A 20,870-nucleotide genomic window follows, 5' to 3' on the forward strand; every position below is an offset into this window, starting at 1 on the left:
CTGGAGTGGGAAGGGAATGGAGATTTTACAGTATCCTTCCCCTGCCACGCCCACCAAGCTACGCCTACATAATTGGTAGTAAAAATTTTGAATCCGACCACTGGTGTATACAGTATCTTAACACCAAGGTATGGTCTCTTGATCAATGCTGGAGCACATCGCAGTGGCATGCTAATCACATTTATCATCTCATTGAAATCTCCTGTATAGATTGATTATTCATCTAGACGTCTGGTAGATTGCAGCTGGTAAATGTTCCATTCAGAGCTGGCCCCAACATGTTATTCTCTAGTTATGCCAAGAAACGTATCCCTTAATTAGCATGCAGGCATGCATGCATGTATGTAATTAACTTACATAGCCTTCCAACTGATATGTGATTCAGGGCAGCATGCACAATATTAACAGCATATAACAACCTGAAAAACATTAAAATATAATCAAAAATAATATACCAATGCATCAAATGTAATGCACAGAACTTATCCTCTGTGAGTTCCTTTCCAAGACAATGAGAGGAAAATGTGGGCGAAGATTTTGCCTGCAATGGACAGCAGTGAGATATCTCTGTAATTTCTGAAGTCTGATTTGCTTCTCTTATTTTTGTAGAGAGCAGCAATGAAATCATCATGGAAGTCATCAGACATCTGTGGACCAAATGTCTTCCAAGATATCTTGAAAGGTCTATAAGATGTTTGAGTTCTAGTACTTTGTACATCTTAGCAGGGATGTTATCCTGCCCAGTTGCTTTATATGAGGTCATCTGTGAGATCACTTTCCTGATCTCATTAGTAGAGAGAAGCAAGTCTAGGACAGCCAAGTGAGAGCTAGGAATCTGCTGTAAGACATTATGGTCAGTTGGATAATCCATGAAATAAATTGGGAAAATGTTCAGCCCAGTGGTTTTTAGTCCTCCATGAACTTTGATTAGGCTTGACTCATCAATGATAGCAAAGGAGAGCATCTTGATTTAGAAGGACCATGAATTGACTTTATGGTTCTGAAGAACTGGTGGCATGCATGACTGCACTGGTCAACCTTCCTCTGCCACCACTCAACCTGCATTTCTTGCAGGTCTGCCTGTGTTTTAGATTGCAGGTGCTTAAAACTGTCTTCCTTTGGACAGATGATGGATTGATCTACCAGTCTGCATAGACCTTGTTCTTGGCCTGGAAGGCTGCTGAAATGATTTTGTGTTTTTTATCAAACCAGCCTTTTGCACCAAGCACAGTCTGTATGGTGACACCTTTAAACTGCATCCACTTTCCAGAACAGGTTCCTGTAAGTGGTAAATTGCCAGTGAGTTTTTCATTAAGTAGAACTTGGAAGCATTGTCCTTTGTCTAGGTCTTTTTAGTCTGCCGATGATTCTGACTGTCCTTGGTTTCTTACAATGTAAAGGGGCCTCTCTGTATGTTGAGAATCAACTGGACTACCCTAGGATCTGTCCAGCACTCAACCTTTCACATGGCACAGTTGATGATATCTTTTAAGATGTCATCATTTAAATAAATAAACTCTAAAATATTGCATAATGCAAATAATAACACAATATATAATGTAAATAAATTAGGCTGAAAAAAAGACAATGCCAATCAGTGGACTGGCTCCCAATTTGCTAACTCGGAGGCTAAAAGCCAAGTGAAATAGAGAGGTTTTCCCTCCCAATGGAATACCACAAAGGGGATGAGGCAACCCATATGTGAAAGTATACTCACTGGGTGGATTCAGCCAGTGCAGGCCTCCTCTCCTCTCCTCCCTTCTCCTCCCCTCCTGTCCCATCCCTTCATTTAAAGCATGTTGAGCTTCCTTTTCTGATCCACAGTATTACAAACTGCCCAAGGGAAGTAGTCGCAGTCTTTGAAGCTTATGCTTAAAAGCCCCATAAAGCTTCTCAATACCTCTGTTAATATACTTAAGATTGCTTATTACGATACTTAAACTACAGTAGCCATAATATCAGCAATTTTATTATTTTAAATTGTTTTTTTAAACTTTTAATTCCAATAGATATACATTAATCACTAGCAGAAATTGTTACTCTAGAACAGTGGTTCCCAAAGTGGGCGGTACCGCCTTCTGAGGGGCGGTGGGATGACTTAGGGGGCGCTAAGAGGCAAGGGGGGCGGCAGGCGGCAGAGAAGGAGCTGCACTGAGCCTACAGCTTCCGCTGGCCAGCCTGCCATAAATGCCCTTTAAATCCTCTGATACCATAATAGGAGAGGAGAGGAAAACAGTTCTGATGCTTCTAGAGCAGTGTCTCTCAACCTTGACAACTTGAAGATGTCTGGACTTCAACTCCCAGAATTCCCCAGCCAGTATTCTCTGGCTGGGGAATTCTGGGAATTGAAGTCCAGACATCTTCAAGTTGCCAAGGTTGGGAAACATTGCACTCTGCTAAGTGACTTAAAACCAGACATTGGGAAACTGGTATCACTTCATCAAGCCCATCCATCACATTAAGAATTTACTGAACAGTGAAGTAGTTACTAAATTTTACTGAGTTTACTAAGTTACTAGTTACTCTGATAAATAACTATCAGACTTTGAAAACCTGGTATCACAGGATCATGTTCAACAATTTTGTTGAATTAACATTAACTAAAAAGGTTTTTAAATTGGATTTTGAATAAATGTGCAATTAATTGTTATAGTTTTGAATTTTCCTGTTACAAACTGCCCAGTCACATGACTCCTCCAGCCATGCCCACCAAGCCACGCCCACAGAACCAGTAGTAAAAATTTTTGATTTCCACCACTGGGTGGGGGGAGGGCACTGAGGATCAGTTTGTAGCACCAAGGGGGCGGTGGACTGAAAAAGTTTGGGAACCACTGCTCTAGAACAGTGGTTCTCAACCTATGGGTCGGGACCCCTTTGGGGGTCGAATGACCCTTTCACAGGGGTCACCTAAGACCATCGGAAAACACATATTTTCGATGGTCTTAGGAACCGAGACACCAATTTTATGGTTGGGGGTCACCACAACATGAGGAACTGTATTAAAGGGTCGCGGCATTGGGAAGGTTGAGAACCACTGCTCTAGAAGAACCTCACTGTTTAATATGTTCTCGCTGTATCAGTCTGGACATGAAATCCTTTTGTAATTATTTTCAGTTCAGCATCCTTGTAAGTTTAATATGTGCATTTGGTTGACAAATGTTGCCAAGAAGGTCTACATTTTTTTTCTAAAAAACACAAAAAGTAGAGATAGAAGGAAGTAGAAGAGATTATTGTTCTGCTTATTTCTGCAGATGTACATTATAATGGAACTCCCAGTTTGGTCTAAAATGGATGAATGGATGCAAATTATTTTATAAAGTGATTATTAGGCTCCATTACAGATTTTCATGACAATGAAACAAATTGTTAAAAGTACTTTCTAATTGCAGCTGGATTTCTTCTCAATCCCTTTAAAAGTTTTTTGGCTGGTCTCTTAGAGTTTGCTCCATAAATCTAAAAAAAAAATGGATTTGGGTACTAATAATTCATTCATGCCAGTTTTAAATACATGCTTAGTCACATGACCTGATATCTTTTATAGCTTTAAGCTGCCAAATAACTACTTACGTCTCATCTTGAGCACTTGATGGAATTGTTATGTGAAAACGTTGCAGGAAATTTCAAAAGATTTAGATTTTACTATTGATTTGTGTTGCTATCAGAATGTCAATCATGAAAAGAGTGCTACGAATATTATTCTGTGGTAAACGCTGAAACCAAAAGCCTGATAATATAATGGAGTGTTTTTGTGATATTTTTTTTCTTCTTAGTAGTTTCCTGCAATCAGGTTCCATTTTTTTCTGATTAACCAAGTGTTAATCAATTGGTTGTGACAGGAATTGGCAGACTGGCTTGTTCACCTAATCCTGACATTGTGGCAAGAGTGACTGGCCTGAAGACACACAGCTGGCTTTGTGCCTAAGGAGAGACTAGAATTCCCAATCCTGTGATCTCGAGCTTGGTACCTTAACCACTAGACCAAACTGGCTCTTTTATTACATTTAATATTTTAAACATTAATTTAATAATTAATTCAAGTAATAATTAATACAATAACTGAAGTGTTAAACATTTAACAAACTGGCTCTTTTTATATTATATTTGTAATAAATATATACGCATAAGTAATTATTGGGAAATACATTTCTCGGTAATCATATTAAGAATTATATTAAGCCCTGAGCAGAATGGTCTTTGTAAGATTTGTATATTGAAATACGTGATTTTTCTCTTGGTGTTCATAGTATGTTAGCTGTTTTCAGGAATTTTACATAATTTGCAGTGAAACCAAGAGTTTACTCAATGAACTCTGTAAGAATATCATAGTTTGAAGCAGGGGTAAAATCAACTTACTTTTGTTACCGGTTCGCAAATGTGAGCACACACGCCACTTCTGCGCATGCGCAGGAACTTATGCACAGAGCGTCAAAAACAGGATGTGATGACATCCAGGAGGGTGGGTGGAGCCTCCTGCCCCCACGCTACTGGTTCGTTCGAATTGTACCACTGGTTTCCACCAATCCAAGATTCTCAGTATAGTATTCAGTTTACATTTTTTCTAAGTGTTTAATATTAATGAGTAAGTTGGTGTCAATGATTTCAGGGCTCCTTTTCAACATTATGAAATATGTAAACTTTAGAAACTTAAAATAGTAACTGCAGCATTTGTTTGTTTAGTCATTTAAAGTGAGCTATGGAATGACATAATTAGGTAAATGATGTTACAAGTTTTTATGGTAATGAACAAGGATGACCAGATATCATCATTAAAAGAGGTCATCAGGCCTGGACAAAGTCACTGATAAGACTGTTGTGTCCACCTAGTAGTATCTTCCATAGTGTCTAAGAGCTCTATCAGAAGCCCAGAATCTTGATCACATAGCCATATTAAATTTCTAGGCCTTGATAATTCATTTTGCTTGATCTAGAATCAGACCTACTGTCATAACAATGTCATAACAGTGCATGGAGGATACGTCACAATGACACAATTTGTATTAGTATTTGCTGTTTCCAAACTGCATGTTAACTAGATTCCCTGCATAAAATTAAAAGGCAGGAAACACAACAGAAGGCAGGAAGTTGTATGAGTTATAATGCAACATGAAATATGTAGGCCTTTAAGATAGATATATCTTCCAAGAGCAGTATAGTTTGTGGCCAAGAAAGTTGAAATTCTTACAGTTGCTATCTTCCCTAGCTTGATGGCTGTGACTGAAATGATCTTTCAGTCACAGGAAGGGGAAATCCTTTTCCGAAGATGGAATTTGGAACTTCTCATAACATCTTTGTTTTACAGTTTCATGCTTCTCTTCCTTCTTCTTATCCCTTTTGTGTACTCTTCCTGGCTTCAGCAACTTCTTTTATTGCCTTCCTAATAATAAAGTTTGCATTTGCATTACTATGATGCATTTTAATTACTATGGTGATGATCTACAAAGCCCCTGAAGACAGAACAAGAAGCCAGTGAATGGAAACTAATCAAGGAGAGAATCAACCTAGAATTAGGGAGAAATTTCCTGACAGTTAGAACAATTAATCAGTGGAACAACTTGCTTTCAGAAGTTGAGGGTGCTTCATCACTAGAGGTTTTTAAGAAGAGATTGGACAAGCATTTGTCTGAAATAGTATAGGGCTTCCTGCTTGAGCAGAGGATTGGACTAGAAGACCTCCAAGATCCCTCCCATCTCTGTTTTTCTATTGTTCTGCGATTTCCTTTTAGAATAGAATTGCCAAGTAATGGTTTGATGATGATTTGGAGGACAACTTCCAGCAGAAAAGGCCACTTCTACCCTGGCTTCTGAAAGAAAGGGGCCAAGAGGGCTTTTCCCTACCTTTTAACATTACAAGTACAAGGAGGGAGAATCGAGAGCATTTTATTTATGGTTTTGGCAATCAGCAGCTGATTGAGACAACAAAGTTTAGCCAACGATGGACAACTATGCCAACTTTACGACTGTGGACTTCAGCTCCCAGAATTCTTGAGCCAGCACAGTTGAAGTTCCTGTAGTAAAGTTGCTACAGTTTCCCACCCCACTCCTATATCCATAATGCTTTTAAAGTACAGAAGAAAGCAGACTAGGTAAAACATAAATCAGAACTGTGAAAATAAATGTTTCTTTTTTGCATGATCATATCCTCATTATGCCAGTCAACTTTGATAACTAATAATGATAATGAAACTGGGCTGGAAACAAAATGCTCAAAAACAACTCATCTTTAAGCAGCAAGAAATAATGCACCTCTTGCCGTTTCATTGCCTCTTATTTGCTAATTTCCTTCTTATAAGACCTATGCCCCTGTTAGACTTCAGTGATTCATCTTCACTATTTTCTATTTTTATTAAAGCACATAACACGTAAACATTTTGACACTTGAAGTTTCTAAGCACATTTTTAAAGCTATAGGACTCGTGCTTGTTGGTATGAATTAAGTGGGCATTGGAAGTTGATTTAAATTGAAGATATTTTATTTTTGTCTACACAGTATGTCAAAACTGTATTTTAGCATCTACTACTTGTTCTGTCTCATACAGTACTTAAGATCCGTAGGCAGTTGACCATACATATTTAACATTGACTAATTATGAGTTAATATCCCATGTAATAAACTGTTTAAAGAAATATAAAATATTTGTCTTAGCTTGACTATTGTTATTATATTTTTACTCCAAGTCTGGCATTATCTGTTCTGGGAGACAAAAATCCAGATGGCCACTACACCTAAAAAGATTTTTTTTTAATGTTAACTTCTACTGCCATTCAGTGATTGATCTGATTTTTGCAGCTCTGGGCTAATTTTAAATTATCCACCATACAAGGAAATGATTGAGCAGCATCAAAGATGACAAAGGTTTGCACAATTAATAAGAAAATAATTTTTGAGAGGCAATATATGCCTTGATTAAACTTGATTTTGAAAGGGTCAGTTTGTCAATAATGTAATGTAATTCTTTATGTATAACTACAATAGCTGTCTATAAATATATTTTGAAGAGAAGAGCAACAGGATTCATAATCTGGATTTGTATGGATGTATTCTTTTAAAATGAAATAATATACTTGCTTTTTTTCCAGATGTCTGAATGCATGTACTTATTGCAAAACTAAGCATGCCCGAGGGGAATTAGCAAGTTATTCTATTGAAGAACTGGTAAACAGAGGCAAACAATCCTTCGAAGGTAGGTTTTATTCATTTATTTTAATTTTGTATTCTAAATATACTTTTCAAGACATCTACTAATGTGATATACTGTAACTTAATCTATAGCAGAATATATAGTATTAAATGCACCAGAATTTACTTTAAAAAGCTCATCTATATATAGGTTTAAATAATTCATTCTTTTTTATCTGTGTATTTTTTTCAAATCTGGAAAATTATATGTATTATATGAATACTAAAACTCTTATTGTTTTTACCTGTTTACCTGTTTGTACTCTCAAGTTAGGCCAAATCATGCTTTATACCGCAACAGTGTTTGAATCAAGGCACCTAAAATGTGCTAACCTAAGGATGCGTAAAAAATATGGGACCCATTATTTTTGTAAAATTAAATTTCCAAGGTGTTCAGACTACTTTTATTCACAAAGCTGTTTCAGTGTTACTATGGTCGTGTGATTGTGGTTTCTAATGCTCCTTGCCAGCTTCCCACAAGCAAAGTCAATGGGGAAGCCAGCAGGAAGTTGGAAGTCACTCCCACTGCTTTTTTGTCCACCCATGATTTTTAGGTAACTAAGTATTAACTTATTATTATTTTCTCCAAAGTTTTTTATTTTTTGAATAAAAAACAAACAAAATCATCCTCCATTGCAAATTGTAGAAAGTGTGTCAATTGGTTACAAAAAGTTTTTGTGCGTCCCTTCCACAGTAATCGCCTCTGATTCATATCAAATTATCTATTTTACATCATATATATATATTGTTATCATCATACCTCATCCTTTATATGACTATAGTTGTATTAACGTCCCTTTATAACAAACATTCCAAAATTTAAAACAAAACCACATAGTGGCATTCCCTTATCTATTTTCAATATCATCTAACCACATTATACCTTTATAACACATTCAAAAAAATAAAAGATTGATTATGTTTAATAACAAAATTTTTAAAACTCTTTTCTTAATCATTGTTTACAATTTATATCCAATTTCCCTTTTATCCTGTCAATACAAATTATTACATTGTTATCATTATCAGTCATTTATTTAACAATAGTTTGACTAAATTTAACTTACTTTTTCACCTTTTTTTCACCTTTTAAACTTTTTACCAAATTTCCTCTTATCAAACATATATATATATATATATATATATATATATATGTATGTATGTATGTATGTATGTATGTATGTATGTATGTATGTATGTTTGTGTTGTATTTGTACTGATAAATAAAGGGAGACTAGTATAGATCTATTTCGAGCTAATTAGCTCTCATCAGCTAGCCATACCCTTACTGGGACACACACACACACACACACACACGTTATCCTTATCAATTATTTATCTAACTTTATCCATTAACACTACATTTTTAGCACAATGCTCTAATTTTAACAATATTTTTAAACTTCTTTTCTTAATCATTGTATACAATTTATATCCAATTTTCCCTTTTATCATGTCAATACAAATTATTACATAATAATCATTATCAGTCATTTATTTAACGATAGTTTGACTATGTTTAACTTAGTTTTTCCCCTTTTTCACCTTTTAAAAATTTATACCAAATTTCTTCTTATCAAACCAATACATATGTGTACATTGTTAGCATTATCAATTATTTACCTAACTTTATCATTAGCACTACATTTTTAACATAATGCTCTAATTTTAACTAAATTTAACTAGTGTTTTATTATTAATTTTCATATCTGAACCTGTGTCTTTCCAGTAATAGTGTAGTCCTATTTCTTTTGTCGTTTGTGGAATTGGTCTTCTGGTTATTTCCTTAATCAAATTTGTTTGGACTTCTCTTCGCAACTTGTTGCTTATTACATATCTTGTAAAATCTCGAAACTCTCCATCACCTTCCTTAATCAATTTATCTTTGGTTATCAGTAGTGTTTTGGTCAAAATTTCTCTCCTTAAGCCAATCCATTCTTCTCTTTTTTCTTCTTCTATACCTTGAAATCTGTAATAAAACACCTTTCCATCTATCTTCCCTTTCCTTGCTCCACTCTTTCCATCTCCAACCATACTCAGTTCACTGTCAATATCCACGGTTATCTTGCCTCTTTGTTCATTTCCCCCCTGGGTTTTTAGGACTCCAGCCTCCACTTTTCCCATTTGCTGAATAACTTCTATTTGCTGAGTATCTTCCATTTTTCCATCAGGTTTTGCCACATTAAAGTTTATATTTTCAATATTTTCCAATCTCTTCTCAATTCTCTCTTTTGTTTCTAATAATTTTTGAATTCCAGACATAATCTGTTGTAATGTTATGGTTTCTTTTTGAATTTGTGTCATCCTTCCAATTAATAAACACTGCCACTCTGGTTTAAAAACAAATCTTTGTTTTCACTTCTTTCGAGCTAGCAAAAAGCATTCAAAGGGCACCTGCGTAAACAATCCATGCCCTTCTTTATAAACAAGCTGAAGCCTTTGAAGTGTAAGGTCAAAATGATCAAAGGGAAAATAGAAAAAGCAATGTTTCCATGTCTCAACCTCCAAGTGGCAGTGTAACTTCTTTTCCCTTTAAGGTTACTACCCTCTTTATATGCCTTTTAAATCTTCTTTATGTTTCAGGCTTAGAAGAAATAAAGTTCTTAAATGAAACCAAATAAAAAGAAAAAATCCATCCCAACCAATATTGTAGAAGTAAAGGAAAAAATTTAATCCATAGATAAAAAAAGAAATAGAAGGAGAAAATCTGAAACTTTCACTTTAAAAAGTAAAAAATATTCACAAAACTTCCATTGATAGAAAAAAATAAAAATAAAAAAGATAACACACTGTCCAATTATGCTTAATTCCACCGCTTATTTCCATTTTTTAACCAATTTGATTTAACTTCAATCTTTTTTGGGCAATCTTTTATAAAAATAAAATTTCCTCAACAAACACTTTCTCTTTCCACTTTTCCTCCTGTTGTGGAGCTGTCCCAACCTCAGCAGCTTAAGGCTGTACTTTTTGTCGCTGGCTAGAAGAGATTCTCTTGGATCAATCAGGGACTTTGCGATGTCCCTGAGATCAACAAGACGTACTCTTCCTTGTCACTGTCTCTTCGGGATGGTTTAGGTCCATATGGACCGTCCAGTGGCAAAAGTATCGACTGCGATCTCGGAGCCCCGAGATCGCACGTCGTGTCGTCGCGACGTCAGCTTTCCCCAGTATTAACTTATTATTGAAGTTCATTTGCCGTGACAATTATTTTTCTATGTATAATGTATAATAGGATCATCTCTTCTCAGGTAATCCTGGGATCATCCACCATTGAGGTGAAAATTTATGGTCAGCCTAAAATTTAATGCTTATTCTGGTCACATTGGACTATGCTACTTTCTTCCACGAGGATGGCCTAACAGGTCACAGTGTTGTCTAGTATTATTTATTTTCAACTACAGGTAGTCAGCAACTTACAGTTGTTTGTTTAACAATGGTTCAAAGTTACAACGCCCTGAAAAAAGTGAGTTATGACCTGTTCTCAAAGTTTTGATTATTGCATCACCTCTATGGCCACATGATTGCAATTTGTGCTTTTGACAATTGACCCACATTTACAACTGATTATACTGCCTTGTGGCCACGTGATTGCAATTTGTGATCTTCCCCGCTAGTTTCTGATAAGGAACATCAATTGAGGAAGTTGGATTAATTTAAATGACCAGATGATGCACTAAACGACTGTGGCGATTTACCTAATGACCATGGTAAAATGGCATTGAAATCAAATCCAGTGATGTGACTACATCACTTAGCAACTGAAATCCCAGCCCTGATTGTGGTTGCAAGTCAAGGAGTACCTGTATTCCATGTATTAATGAATGGCTTTCAGTTCAAGAACTCTTTTTGACACAATCATGATAACCTCTATTGTCAAAAGTTGGAATGCCAGTGCTGGTTATGTGTAGAGTACCAGCTGGAACTAGATTTCCTGAAACCTGCCTATGGAAAAGAAAGTGTTTGATGATTGGTTTCTGGCCTACGCATAAACAGGCAGGAAAATCTACCAATCAAGATCTGTTTTAATTGTGATCCAGACAGATCATATGCCCAAGGTTGAAACCCAGAAAGGGACTTTTTCAGTTGGCTTTATTTCAAGTAGCTTATGCAGAAGCAGAAGATTCCAGTGCTGGTAAAATTGTTGCAACAGGTGATGATCTAGGAATGTTTAATTTTAAGCTAGGTTGCATTCACAGAATATCAATAAGAAATCCTTTGGTGTCAGATTTTTGCTACTTCCTTCTGGAGAAATACAGACAAGATTTTGGCTTTAATTCCTATTGAAATGTTATATTAGGAATTTCCTGAAAACATTTGTTATATTTAATGCTTTATCCTCTTGCTTTGATATATTGCTTTTTCATTCTCTAGTATTGTTTAAAACTTGCTTGAGTTTTTGTTTTTATACATATAGCAACGCTTTTTTGGCTTGGGCTCATTTTTTAAACTGGCTCAACATTAAACAATTTTGTATACCATGACATTGTTTCACTGTCTTTTGTTGAAGTCCCCTAAGACTTTAAGTGACATGTTGGTAGGCATAATGGAAGGAAGGTCAACGGAGAAAGATTGTTTGTTCTTTGCTGTGCAAGTATTTGCTTTTGATTAAATCCCCCTAATCCATTTTTACTGTAGTGTTTGCTAAAACCCTTTTAGTGTCTTTGCTTAATAAATAAATATAATTCTACCTTTATTAAACACAGAAGATCTGATTGGCACATGCAGATGGGTTTGTAGCAGTCGAATGCTACTGTTGTTTCTAACAAATGATTTTTAAAACATATATCTGATGTTTGTATTCTACATTTTAGTGCAAAATAAGAAAACAGAAACGTTGAACAGAAACTTCAACAGAAAAAAAAAACCTAACCAAAAGAAACCGTTCTTCAAATGAGCTGTTTTGGATATAGTAGAACTGAGCAGACATTATAAAGCAGCAAATCATGGGTTTTATGTAGGGACAAAAGAATATTTTATGTATAGTCTGTAGGAATGGTAGAATAGAATCTTGCATCAGTTTAGCCACTCCAAGCATTTGATTGAGTTAGCTATAGTTCATAAAAGTTTATCCTTTTAATAATATTTGTTTGTTGGGAAAGGTATAACCAGATTCCTTCTGATCTTGCAAATAGGTACCGGTAGCTACAATTCAGTTTTCATTCTCCTTGGAGTTCCATCTTCTGAGTTAAATTCTCCTCAATAGATTCCTCTCTGGTCATGGTGGGCAAGTGACTTATTTATCTTTCCTTAAAGTCCTTTGCATCCTCCTGAAACTCTCTGTAGCCTGCTGTAGAGAGAGAAAATGTTGAAATTAGCCTTCTGTCCTAGGAATTCTTTGCAGGATCTATGGGCTACTAGGATCGGATTTTTGAGAGGGAGTGTTCGCAGTTTGAATAGTGTTTGCAATACCAATAGTTTGTAAAAATGTAACATAATATATGACATAATATTAGGCTAACAATAGTAAACATTACTTGTTCATCAAAGCAATGTTTATGTAGTAAATTACCTTGTATGTGTTTCTAACTTAAGGGTTTAGGTGTTTATTTTTAAAGGTGCAAGAGTCCATCTGTTTTTTTTTTCCCCAAGCCTGCAGCTCATGATGGGGAACCTATGGCATACATGCCTCTCTGAGGGCATGCGCGCCATCACCAGCTGCTCTTTTGGGTCCCATCCCATGCATGCACACCGGCCAGCTGCTCTCTTCTAGGTTCTGTTGTGTGCATGCGTGAAGACCAGCTGGCTGGGGCACATGCATGTGATGGAACCCAGAAGAGGAGCTGGCCAGCGTACACATGCACACCAGTCAGCTGCTCTTTTCTGGGTTGTGGTACTCCAGCATACGCGAGCACACATGCGTGCATGCACATGCGTGCGCTCCAGTTTTGGCACTCAGTGCTGAAAAGGTTAATCATCACTGTCATATAGAATTTATGTTTGACTTTTTCCAGCATGACTCAAAAGAAACCCATTCATCTAAATATCGATAAGCAATCCTGGACTTCCAATAGAATGGGAGAAAAGGGTGTTGATGCATTGACATGCATTCATTCAAGGAATGAATTGAAGATAAAAATATGAATCAACTCTCTTCATGTAAATGGTTTTCCCAGCGTGCTTGTCTTTGGTTGTGTGAATGTGTATTTGCGGGCAGGGTGGAACACAAATATATGGATATACCCATTCACACATATCTGTACCTAAAGACTTCTGATTACGCCTGATTTTGACACATGGCTTCAGTTAGTTTGCCAACAAACAAGATTTTCTTCCTTTCTCAATGTTTTTTCTTGTCATCATTTTGAACCCCAAAGAAGAAAAATACCAACTAAATGGGAAGTTCTTCTCTTGAGACGTTTAGCCCTGTATTTACTTTGTTTCTTCCCTTTTTATGTTAAGAATGTTCCAGTCTCAGTTGCTGACTCTGCTAATGTAGGAGCACTATAATGCCAACATAAATATTTTGATACCAGTCTGTCATTTTAAAAGCTATTCAGGACAGCATGAATAATTAGGTGTTTTTTCATTATCCCATGTAATTCTTCCTAAAGGCTCCTCAAGAGAAGTAAACATACTTATAGTCTTTACATTATTCTTCGTTGAATAATAATTATGAATAATTATGAATTAGTTAAATTATTGTTAGGTTACTGTATGTAACAGTACAAATATGTAATATTCCATGCCTTACTTTTCTTTTTAAAAAATTATTTTATGTTATTTTTTTTTAAATGAGACATGTTTGCATTTTGCTACTAGTAGACAAGCTACTAATGCCAGTGAAAATAGCCTCTGAATATTCCCACATGTTTAAACCAGAGGTGGGTTTCTGCCAGTTCAGCCAGGGTTAGGCGAACCAGTAGTGGGGGCAGTGGGAGGCTCCACGCACCCTCTCAGACGCTTCTGGTAGTAAAAAAAAAATGGAAACACACCACTGGTTTAAACCATTGTTTCTATGTAATTTCTCTCTGCTATAGCTCAGCCTCTGGTCCAGAAGGCTGCCTCAAATGGATCCTAACCCTAATTTCAAAAGTATTTCCCTACTATATGAGGAGAAACGAGAATAAAAAATCCAAATGGAAGTGACCGAAAAACAAAAATCGGGGAAGGGGAGGCTCTTTTCATTGCAAATTAACATAATTCAGGTATTGCCCTAGTATGGATTTTGAATTATTAGTATGATTCAAAATAATAATATTTTAAGATTGAATCTTTGTTCAACACTTTGAATAATCCTCTGGCTGAGAGGAAAGCTTACTAGATGTAAGCTCTTTCTTCTTTCGAATCCTCTTACCTTAGTTACCAAAAAAAATCTAGCTTCACTGCAGTTTTTAAATATGCGCCTAATACTTTGATTCTCAAAGAATCCCACATATTTAGGATTGGTGATGTATTATGGAGGCTTGATATGTAAAGGACAAACACAAAGGGACGGGATGAGCTTTCCATGGTAACCATACCGTGTGCAGGCCCTGTTCATTTGCAGATAAGCAAGAAGGATGTATGCTAATGTCTAACTCTAAGCCTATCTCCTTCGGCGCCCAGGCATTCCTGGGTACACACATGTTTGAATTGAATCAGTCGGAGAGCTGAAGATTAAAGCAGCATTCATGGTAGAAAAATATCTCTTCAGTTATTAGCACTCTTAAAGTTTAGGGAGCACCATCCAATGTTTTGTTCCAAATTCCCTGAAAAACCAGCTCCCTTGTTCAAGTTTTGCACATTGCATTTTACCCCCGTTTTTTATGTTATTGCCTCGAACATACAGTATCTCCCCAGAAAACCTAAAATTTTGGAAAGAATAGGGGCAGGGTTTTTTTTTTCTTCTTTCCCGTTTCTTTTCATCCTGGTACCTTTAAATAGGTTTGTTAACCTCTTCCCCCAAATCTCCATTCTCTATATTAAAGTTTGCTGCTTTGGATTAGTCTAATTAGGAACTAATCATTTTCAATTATACTTCTTCAGTTTTTCTCAACACCATGTCAAAATTAAGTCATCTGGTGTTTACCAGATCTGATTTGTGTGTCGTCCCCCCAAAGGATCCAGGAGGGGCAATGATCAAATGCACAGGTAGCCAGTGACAAACTTCATTGAAGTCCACAAGCGAAGAAGAGTGTTAGATGACATGGCAAGCAAGACCCAGTCACCCATAGTAGACTCTTTGCACCAGGCTTTTTGTAATATGTATCTTCCAGCTGACCCCAAAGGATTAACAGAATAATAGTTGGAAGGGACTTTGGAGGCCTTCTAGTCCAATCCATTGCTCAAGCAGGAAACCCTGTACCACTTCAGACAAGTGATTATCCAATATCTTCTTTAAAACTTCCAGTGTTGGAGCAGTCACAACTTCTGAAAGCAAGATGTTCCACTGATTAATTGTTTTAACTGTTATGAAATTTCTCCTTAGTTCCAGTTTGGTTCTCTCCTTGATTAGTTTCCACCCATTGCTTCTTTTTTCCCTCAGGTACTTTGGAGAATAGCTTGACTCCCTCTTCTTTGTGCCAGCCCCTGAGATATTGGAACACTGCTATCATGTCAACCCTAGTCCTTTTTTTTTATCAAACTAGACACATCCAGTCCCTGCAAACGTTTTTTGTATGTTTTAGCCTCCAATCCCCTAATCATTTCTGTTGCTTCTTCTCTGCACCCTTTCTAGAATCTCAACATCTTTGTCTTCAAGATTCAAGATTTGGAGGATATGAATAACTTTATTAACGAAGGGCTGAAGAAATAGTCAGATGAAAAATCCCAAAGGAGATTGGAAATGATAGATTTACAGTAAAGGGAAACACAATCCAAAGCTTAAGATAACAAGTTATTTCCATAGCACAATTTCCTGTTCTGTTATGATTCTTAAGTGCAATATCTGAAAAATACATACCGATCAAGTGCCCAGGTACTTTATAGATACGTGAATGTTTGGTTATAGGCATTCTCAGCTGGATCAAGATGCTTGTGTATGATAAACTGCAGCTTGTATGATAAACTAGCATTACATTTTGAATTGACAAGATTGTTCAAAAACATTGGCAAGTAATTCTTCCAAATACTATAAAAATCTCTATTTAGCTTCTGTTTGGTTTGGGATGACTTCTAATGAATTAGATCAGAACCTTCATTGAAGAAGTTCCTTATAATGACAGATAGGAGAAAAGATATATATTAATTGTGTTACTGAGGAAAGTGATTTTTCAAGACTGTGGTGATTCCTTTAGATGCTTTTATTTATATTACCTTGAGTCTCATACTGCGGGAACTTCACAATGCATTGCTGGCATAACTAGATTTAATGAGTAAAAGCAAGAAAAGTTGATGCTGTGTGATGCTGAGTGCCCACAACAATCATAAAGATAAATATTTTTTTAAAAAAAGAATTGCTCATCAGTTAATCATAATAAATCCTTCCCAGAAGCATAGATCAGAATCTGAGGCTTGCTTCTGGGTTTTATGCAATATTCCCGTTTATATTGTGGAAAATTACTGTATATGGGATAGTCACCATGGAGCTACATTGTGGCAAACAAAGGAGGAATATTGCTTGAGAATGCCCTTTTCTTTGTCAAATAGTTTTTTTTCCCCCTGCCTAGTTTATTGTCTGTCTATATCTAATGTAGAAAATGTTCTAGTTTGTGATTTTAAAAAATCTATCTCTGGCATATTAATCTGGGTTTGTTTTTAATATGTTCTTAATAAAGAAATAAAGAATAGAAAATAAGGATTTTATAATAAGTTGCATTCTCAACTGCCTTTTTTTTTGTAGAGCGGGAGTCTCTAAACCTTTCAGTCTGAGGGCCACATTGGACATTTTGCAGATATTTGAGGGTTGTGGGGGGGGGGGAATCAGTTTAAAATATCAGAAAATAAGATTGGGCCTCCCCTCCCCCCATGCATGCAAAGGATTAGGCATGAAATCCTCTTACCTTCGCTACTGGTTTGGAACCAGGAAATCGTGCACAGCACTTCTGCGCATGTGCCGAGCATCCATGATGACGGCTGGGCGAAGCCTCCTGCTGCTGCCACTAGCGGTTCGCCCGAACCAGGGCGAACTGGCAGAATACCACCTCTGCAAAGGATGTGGCCCTCCAGCCAGTTTCCTCTTCCTCGTGACTATTTGCACAGGGCGTTCTTCGTGGTGGGAGGCAGTTCAAGGGAGCACAGCACATGGGAGGAGCTGACGGGCCAGAAGGAACCTTCCAGAGGGTCAGATGTAGCCTGCAGGCCATAGAGAAATGTATTGTAGCTTTAATTGCACATTACTAAAACTGGATTTATACCATTTCTCTTATTCTATAATTCTTAGTCATTTTAGATTCTAAAATACTTTTTTTCTGAGTTTGGGAAAGCTGCCAGATCTGTGCTATCTGTGGTTGGCTTTTTTGTCAATAGCATTTAGTAGAAAACCATCCAAGCGTATCTCCAAAACCTTCTCTGTCAATATCTATCTATCAGTGAATAAGAAAGGGAGACTAACTTATCAAAGCTTTTGTTTTTTTCCAAAAGGTTTTAGATTTATTTCTATGGAGAACAGAAATCTAATAGCACAGAAAATTACATCAAAAACCTGAAACAAATCAAGAATGGATCCAGGGTCTTCCAAACACTGTCTATAGTGTGCAGAAAATTCCCAGGGAATAGAGGATAGTGAATGGAGATTAAACAGGTCATTTGAATATGTGTTTAGTGGTTTCAAAAATCCTCTGGTGGGTGCTTTAGCTATCTATTTCTTATCACAATTCTGCCCTCCTAGGGAGATTTTCCAATAAGCCAGTTCTCTTCCAGTTCTAGCACTGTTTAAAAAGGAAGAGAAATTGTTCCGTGGCACAATGAAAATCAAGAGTTTTCTCCAGTAATAAAATGTATTTTATGTAACTAAAACAGATTTGTAAATTTAATTTGAGTGTAATAAGACTGCTGTTTTCCCTGATCAATAGAGATTACATATTTTCATTAAGGTTCCCAATAGCTATCCTAAGGAAATCAACCCTGACTGTTCTTTGGAAGGTCAGATACTGAAGTTGAAGCTTAATTACTTTGGCCACCAAATGAGAAGAGAGGACTCATTGAAAAACCATGATGTTGTGAAAGATTGAAGGCAAAAGCCGAAGGGGACGGCAGAGGGCACAATGGATATATGGTGTCATTGATACAGTAGGCATGGGTTTGGGCAGACTCAGGAAGATACTGGAGGACAGGGGAGCCTGGCGTACTATGGTCCATGAGATTGCAGAGAGCCAGGCACAATTTACAAACTGAACAGCAACAACAAAACTAGCCTATTCATGTTGGCTGTTCCATAAATATGTTAATGTTTTATCAGCCACATTTGAGCTTCAGTCTTTCCCAGATGAGGAATACAGTCATACAGTTGAGATGCAAATGAGGCCCTTTACTTTACTTTCTTTTACTTTTATTTGTGCTTATAGACCGCCCCCTCTCCCAAAAGGGACTCGGGGCGGTGTACAGTCCATACAAAAATACATCACATGAATAGTTAAAAATTAGATAGTTAAATTATTAAATAGATAGATATAGATATGGAGGAGGTTAAAAAGAACTGTACAGCTAAGTAAAGTGTCTAAAATATAGTTTTAAAAAACCCCTAAAAAGTATCCCATAAATTAAATTTAAAAACAATTCCCCTAAAATACCAGTTAAAAATATATCTGCCGGGAGGTAAAAGTTATGAATGTGCCAGGCCAGCTAATCGGAACAGGTGAGTCTTCAGTTTTTGTTGGAAGGAGCGGAAGTCGGTGGTGGTTCTAATGTCGGGGGGGAGGTCATTCCAGAGGGTTGGGCCCATCACAGAGAAGGCCCTGCTCCTTGGCGTCGCCCGTTGGCATTGCCTAGTGGACGGCACCAGGAGAAGTCCCTCCCTGTGAGAGCGGATTGGCCGCAGGGATGTATGTGGCAGGATGCGATCCCGCAATGTATGGCAAGTCATGGTTTCATGACAAGCCCTTGGTTTCATGTGCAAAAAAATCCAATCTAAAAACAGAAAAAGAGGAGCAATTCTACTACTGCTGCTCTGGAATACAACTTTGAATAGGGATTAATCCTACATTTGTTTATCTACCGCATGGCTGCCCGGAAAATTCTGAGAGTTGAAGTCCACACACCATCAAATTATCAAGGTTGAAGAACACTGGTCTAATGTATGGCAAGTCATGAAGTGGAACAAAATCTTGCTAAGTCTTAGACTTAGCCTTAGACTTAGTTTTCTGGGAAGCCAATTTTCCCTTCTATCCCATTTATGAGAGAAATGTTAAAAACTTTATTACAATATTACTGAAAGATATTGTAACATAGAGCAGTGCTCCCTGGCCTGAGCCCTTTTTCTCAATACCCACAATTGGTAGTCTTCAGAGGTATTGTTAGGAATTCTGAGAACTGGTCTCCACATCAGGAGGGTATCCAGATGGGTGAATTAATGTCAAAGATTACTCATGCTGGATTGAACGAAGTTGGAATGTTAACTTTTATCTGCCTGTTTCAATTGATACTTCCACATGGAGTGATTTTCCTTCTACAACTCCTCCAGGTCTTTATAAAGTTGGCCATGCAATTATCTTTTCCCCCTTTTCAGTAGCAATTTACTGATTTTCTACACATAAGGCCAAGGAAAAATGTACAATTTAACAATAGAAACAGATTCTGTGCACAATAAATTAAGTAAGGAGAATAAATATAAAGAATAGATAGGAATAAGAAAAGTGTTTACCACGTTACCCATATTGTTTGATCTCTCCTTCCTCTCTCTAAAAGGCGAATTCAAAGGTCAAAGTTAACACATTTCTTTAAGCCAACTATTAAGATTGTAATGCCCGTTCATTCTTCCAAAATAGCAAGATCATCTTCTTTGCTACAGTTCAATCGCCATATACTGTTGTTGCCTCCTTTAAGCCATCTTTTGTGCTTTGTTTTTATCTGTGAATCACCTAGAAACTCTGGGAGCCAGACAAAGTTAAAAAAAAACCACTGATAAATATCCCAAATTCTTCAGAAACTGTAAAATTCCAGATATTTAAGATATGATTTAATGGCATTTTAGTATCTTCAAATCTTAATTTGGGGATATTGAGAACAGCAACAACCAAACTGACCAATAGGACAAAGCCAAAAATAAAGCAGCCATGTATTGGTAATCCTACACTCACCCTCCATCCCCATCCTAAACTCACCCTCCATCCTCACCCTCCCTCCTATCAGGGAGTATTAGGCCCAGAAATTCTCTAACAGGGATTTTGAAATTGAGTAGAAACTGATAAGAAGATGAAGATCAGACTCATTCATAAAACCGTAAGTCCCTTAAGGTACTCATTCGGATTACAGAAAGCCAGGTAAACCTCAAGCAAATGCTCCACCTTGCAGGAACTCCAGCATTCCAAATCACAAAGCATATATTTGATTGTTGTTGTTATTGTTAGTTGCGAAGTCATGTCCGACCCATGGACAACATTCCCCCAGGCCTTCTTGTCCTATACCATTCTTTGGAGTCCATTTAAGCTCACGCCTACTGCTTCAGTGATTCCATCTAGCTACCACGTTCTCTGTTGTCCTCTTCTTCTTTTGCCCTCAATTGTTCCCAGCATTAAGCTCTTCTCCAGTGAGTCCTTCCTTCTCATTAGGTTACCAAAGTATTTGAGTTTCATCTTCTGGATCTGGCCTTCTAAAGAGCAGTCAGAGTTGATCTCTAG

General features: G+C 36.9%; 1 protein-coding gene across 1 annotated transcript in view; it reads left to right on the forward strand.

The window, feature by feature from the left end:
• Nucleotides 1-20,870, forward strand: part of CDKAL1 (CDKAL1 threonylcarbamoyladenosine tRNA methylthiotransferase) — a 332,059-nt gene that overhangs the window by 135,924 nt on the left and 175,265 nt on the right. Inside the window, exon 9 of the mRNA XM_081952974.1 lies at nucleotides 7,077-7,180. Coding sequence (XP_081809100.1) covers nucleotides 7,077-7,180 — 104 coding nt within the window. The remainder of the gene's footprint in view (nucleotides 1-7,076; nucleotides 7,181-20,870) is intronic.

Source organism: Natrix helvetica (genome assembly GCF_964273705.1).
Source record: "Natrix helvetica genome assembly, chromosome: 4".
Taxonomy (NCBI): domain Eukaryota; kingdom Metazoa; phylum Chordata; class Lepidosauria; order Squamata; family Natricidae; genus Natrix; species Natrix helvetica.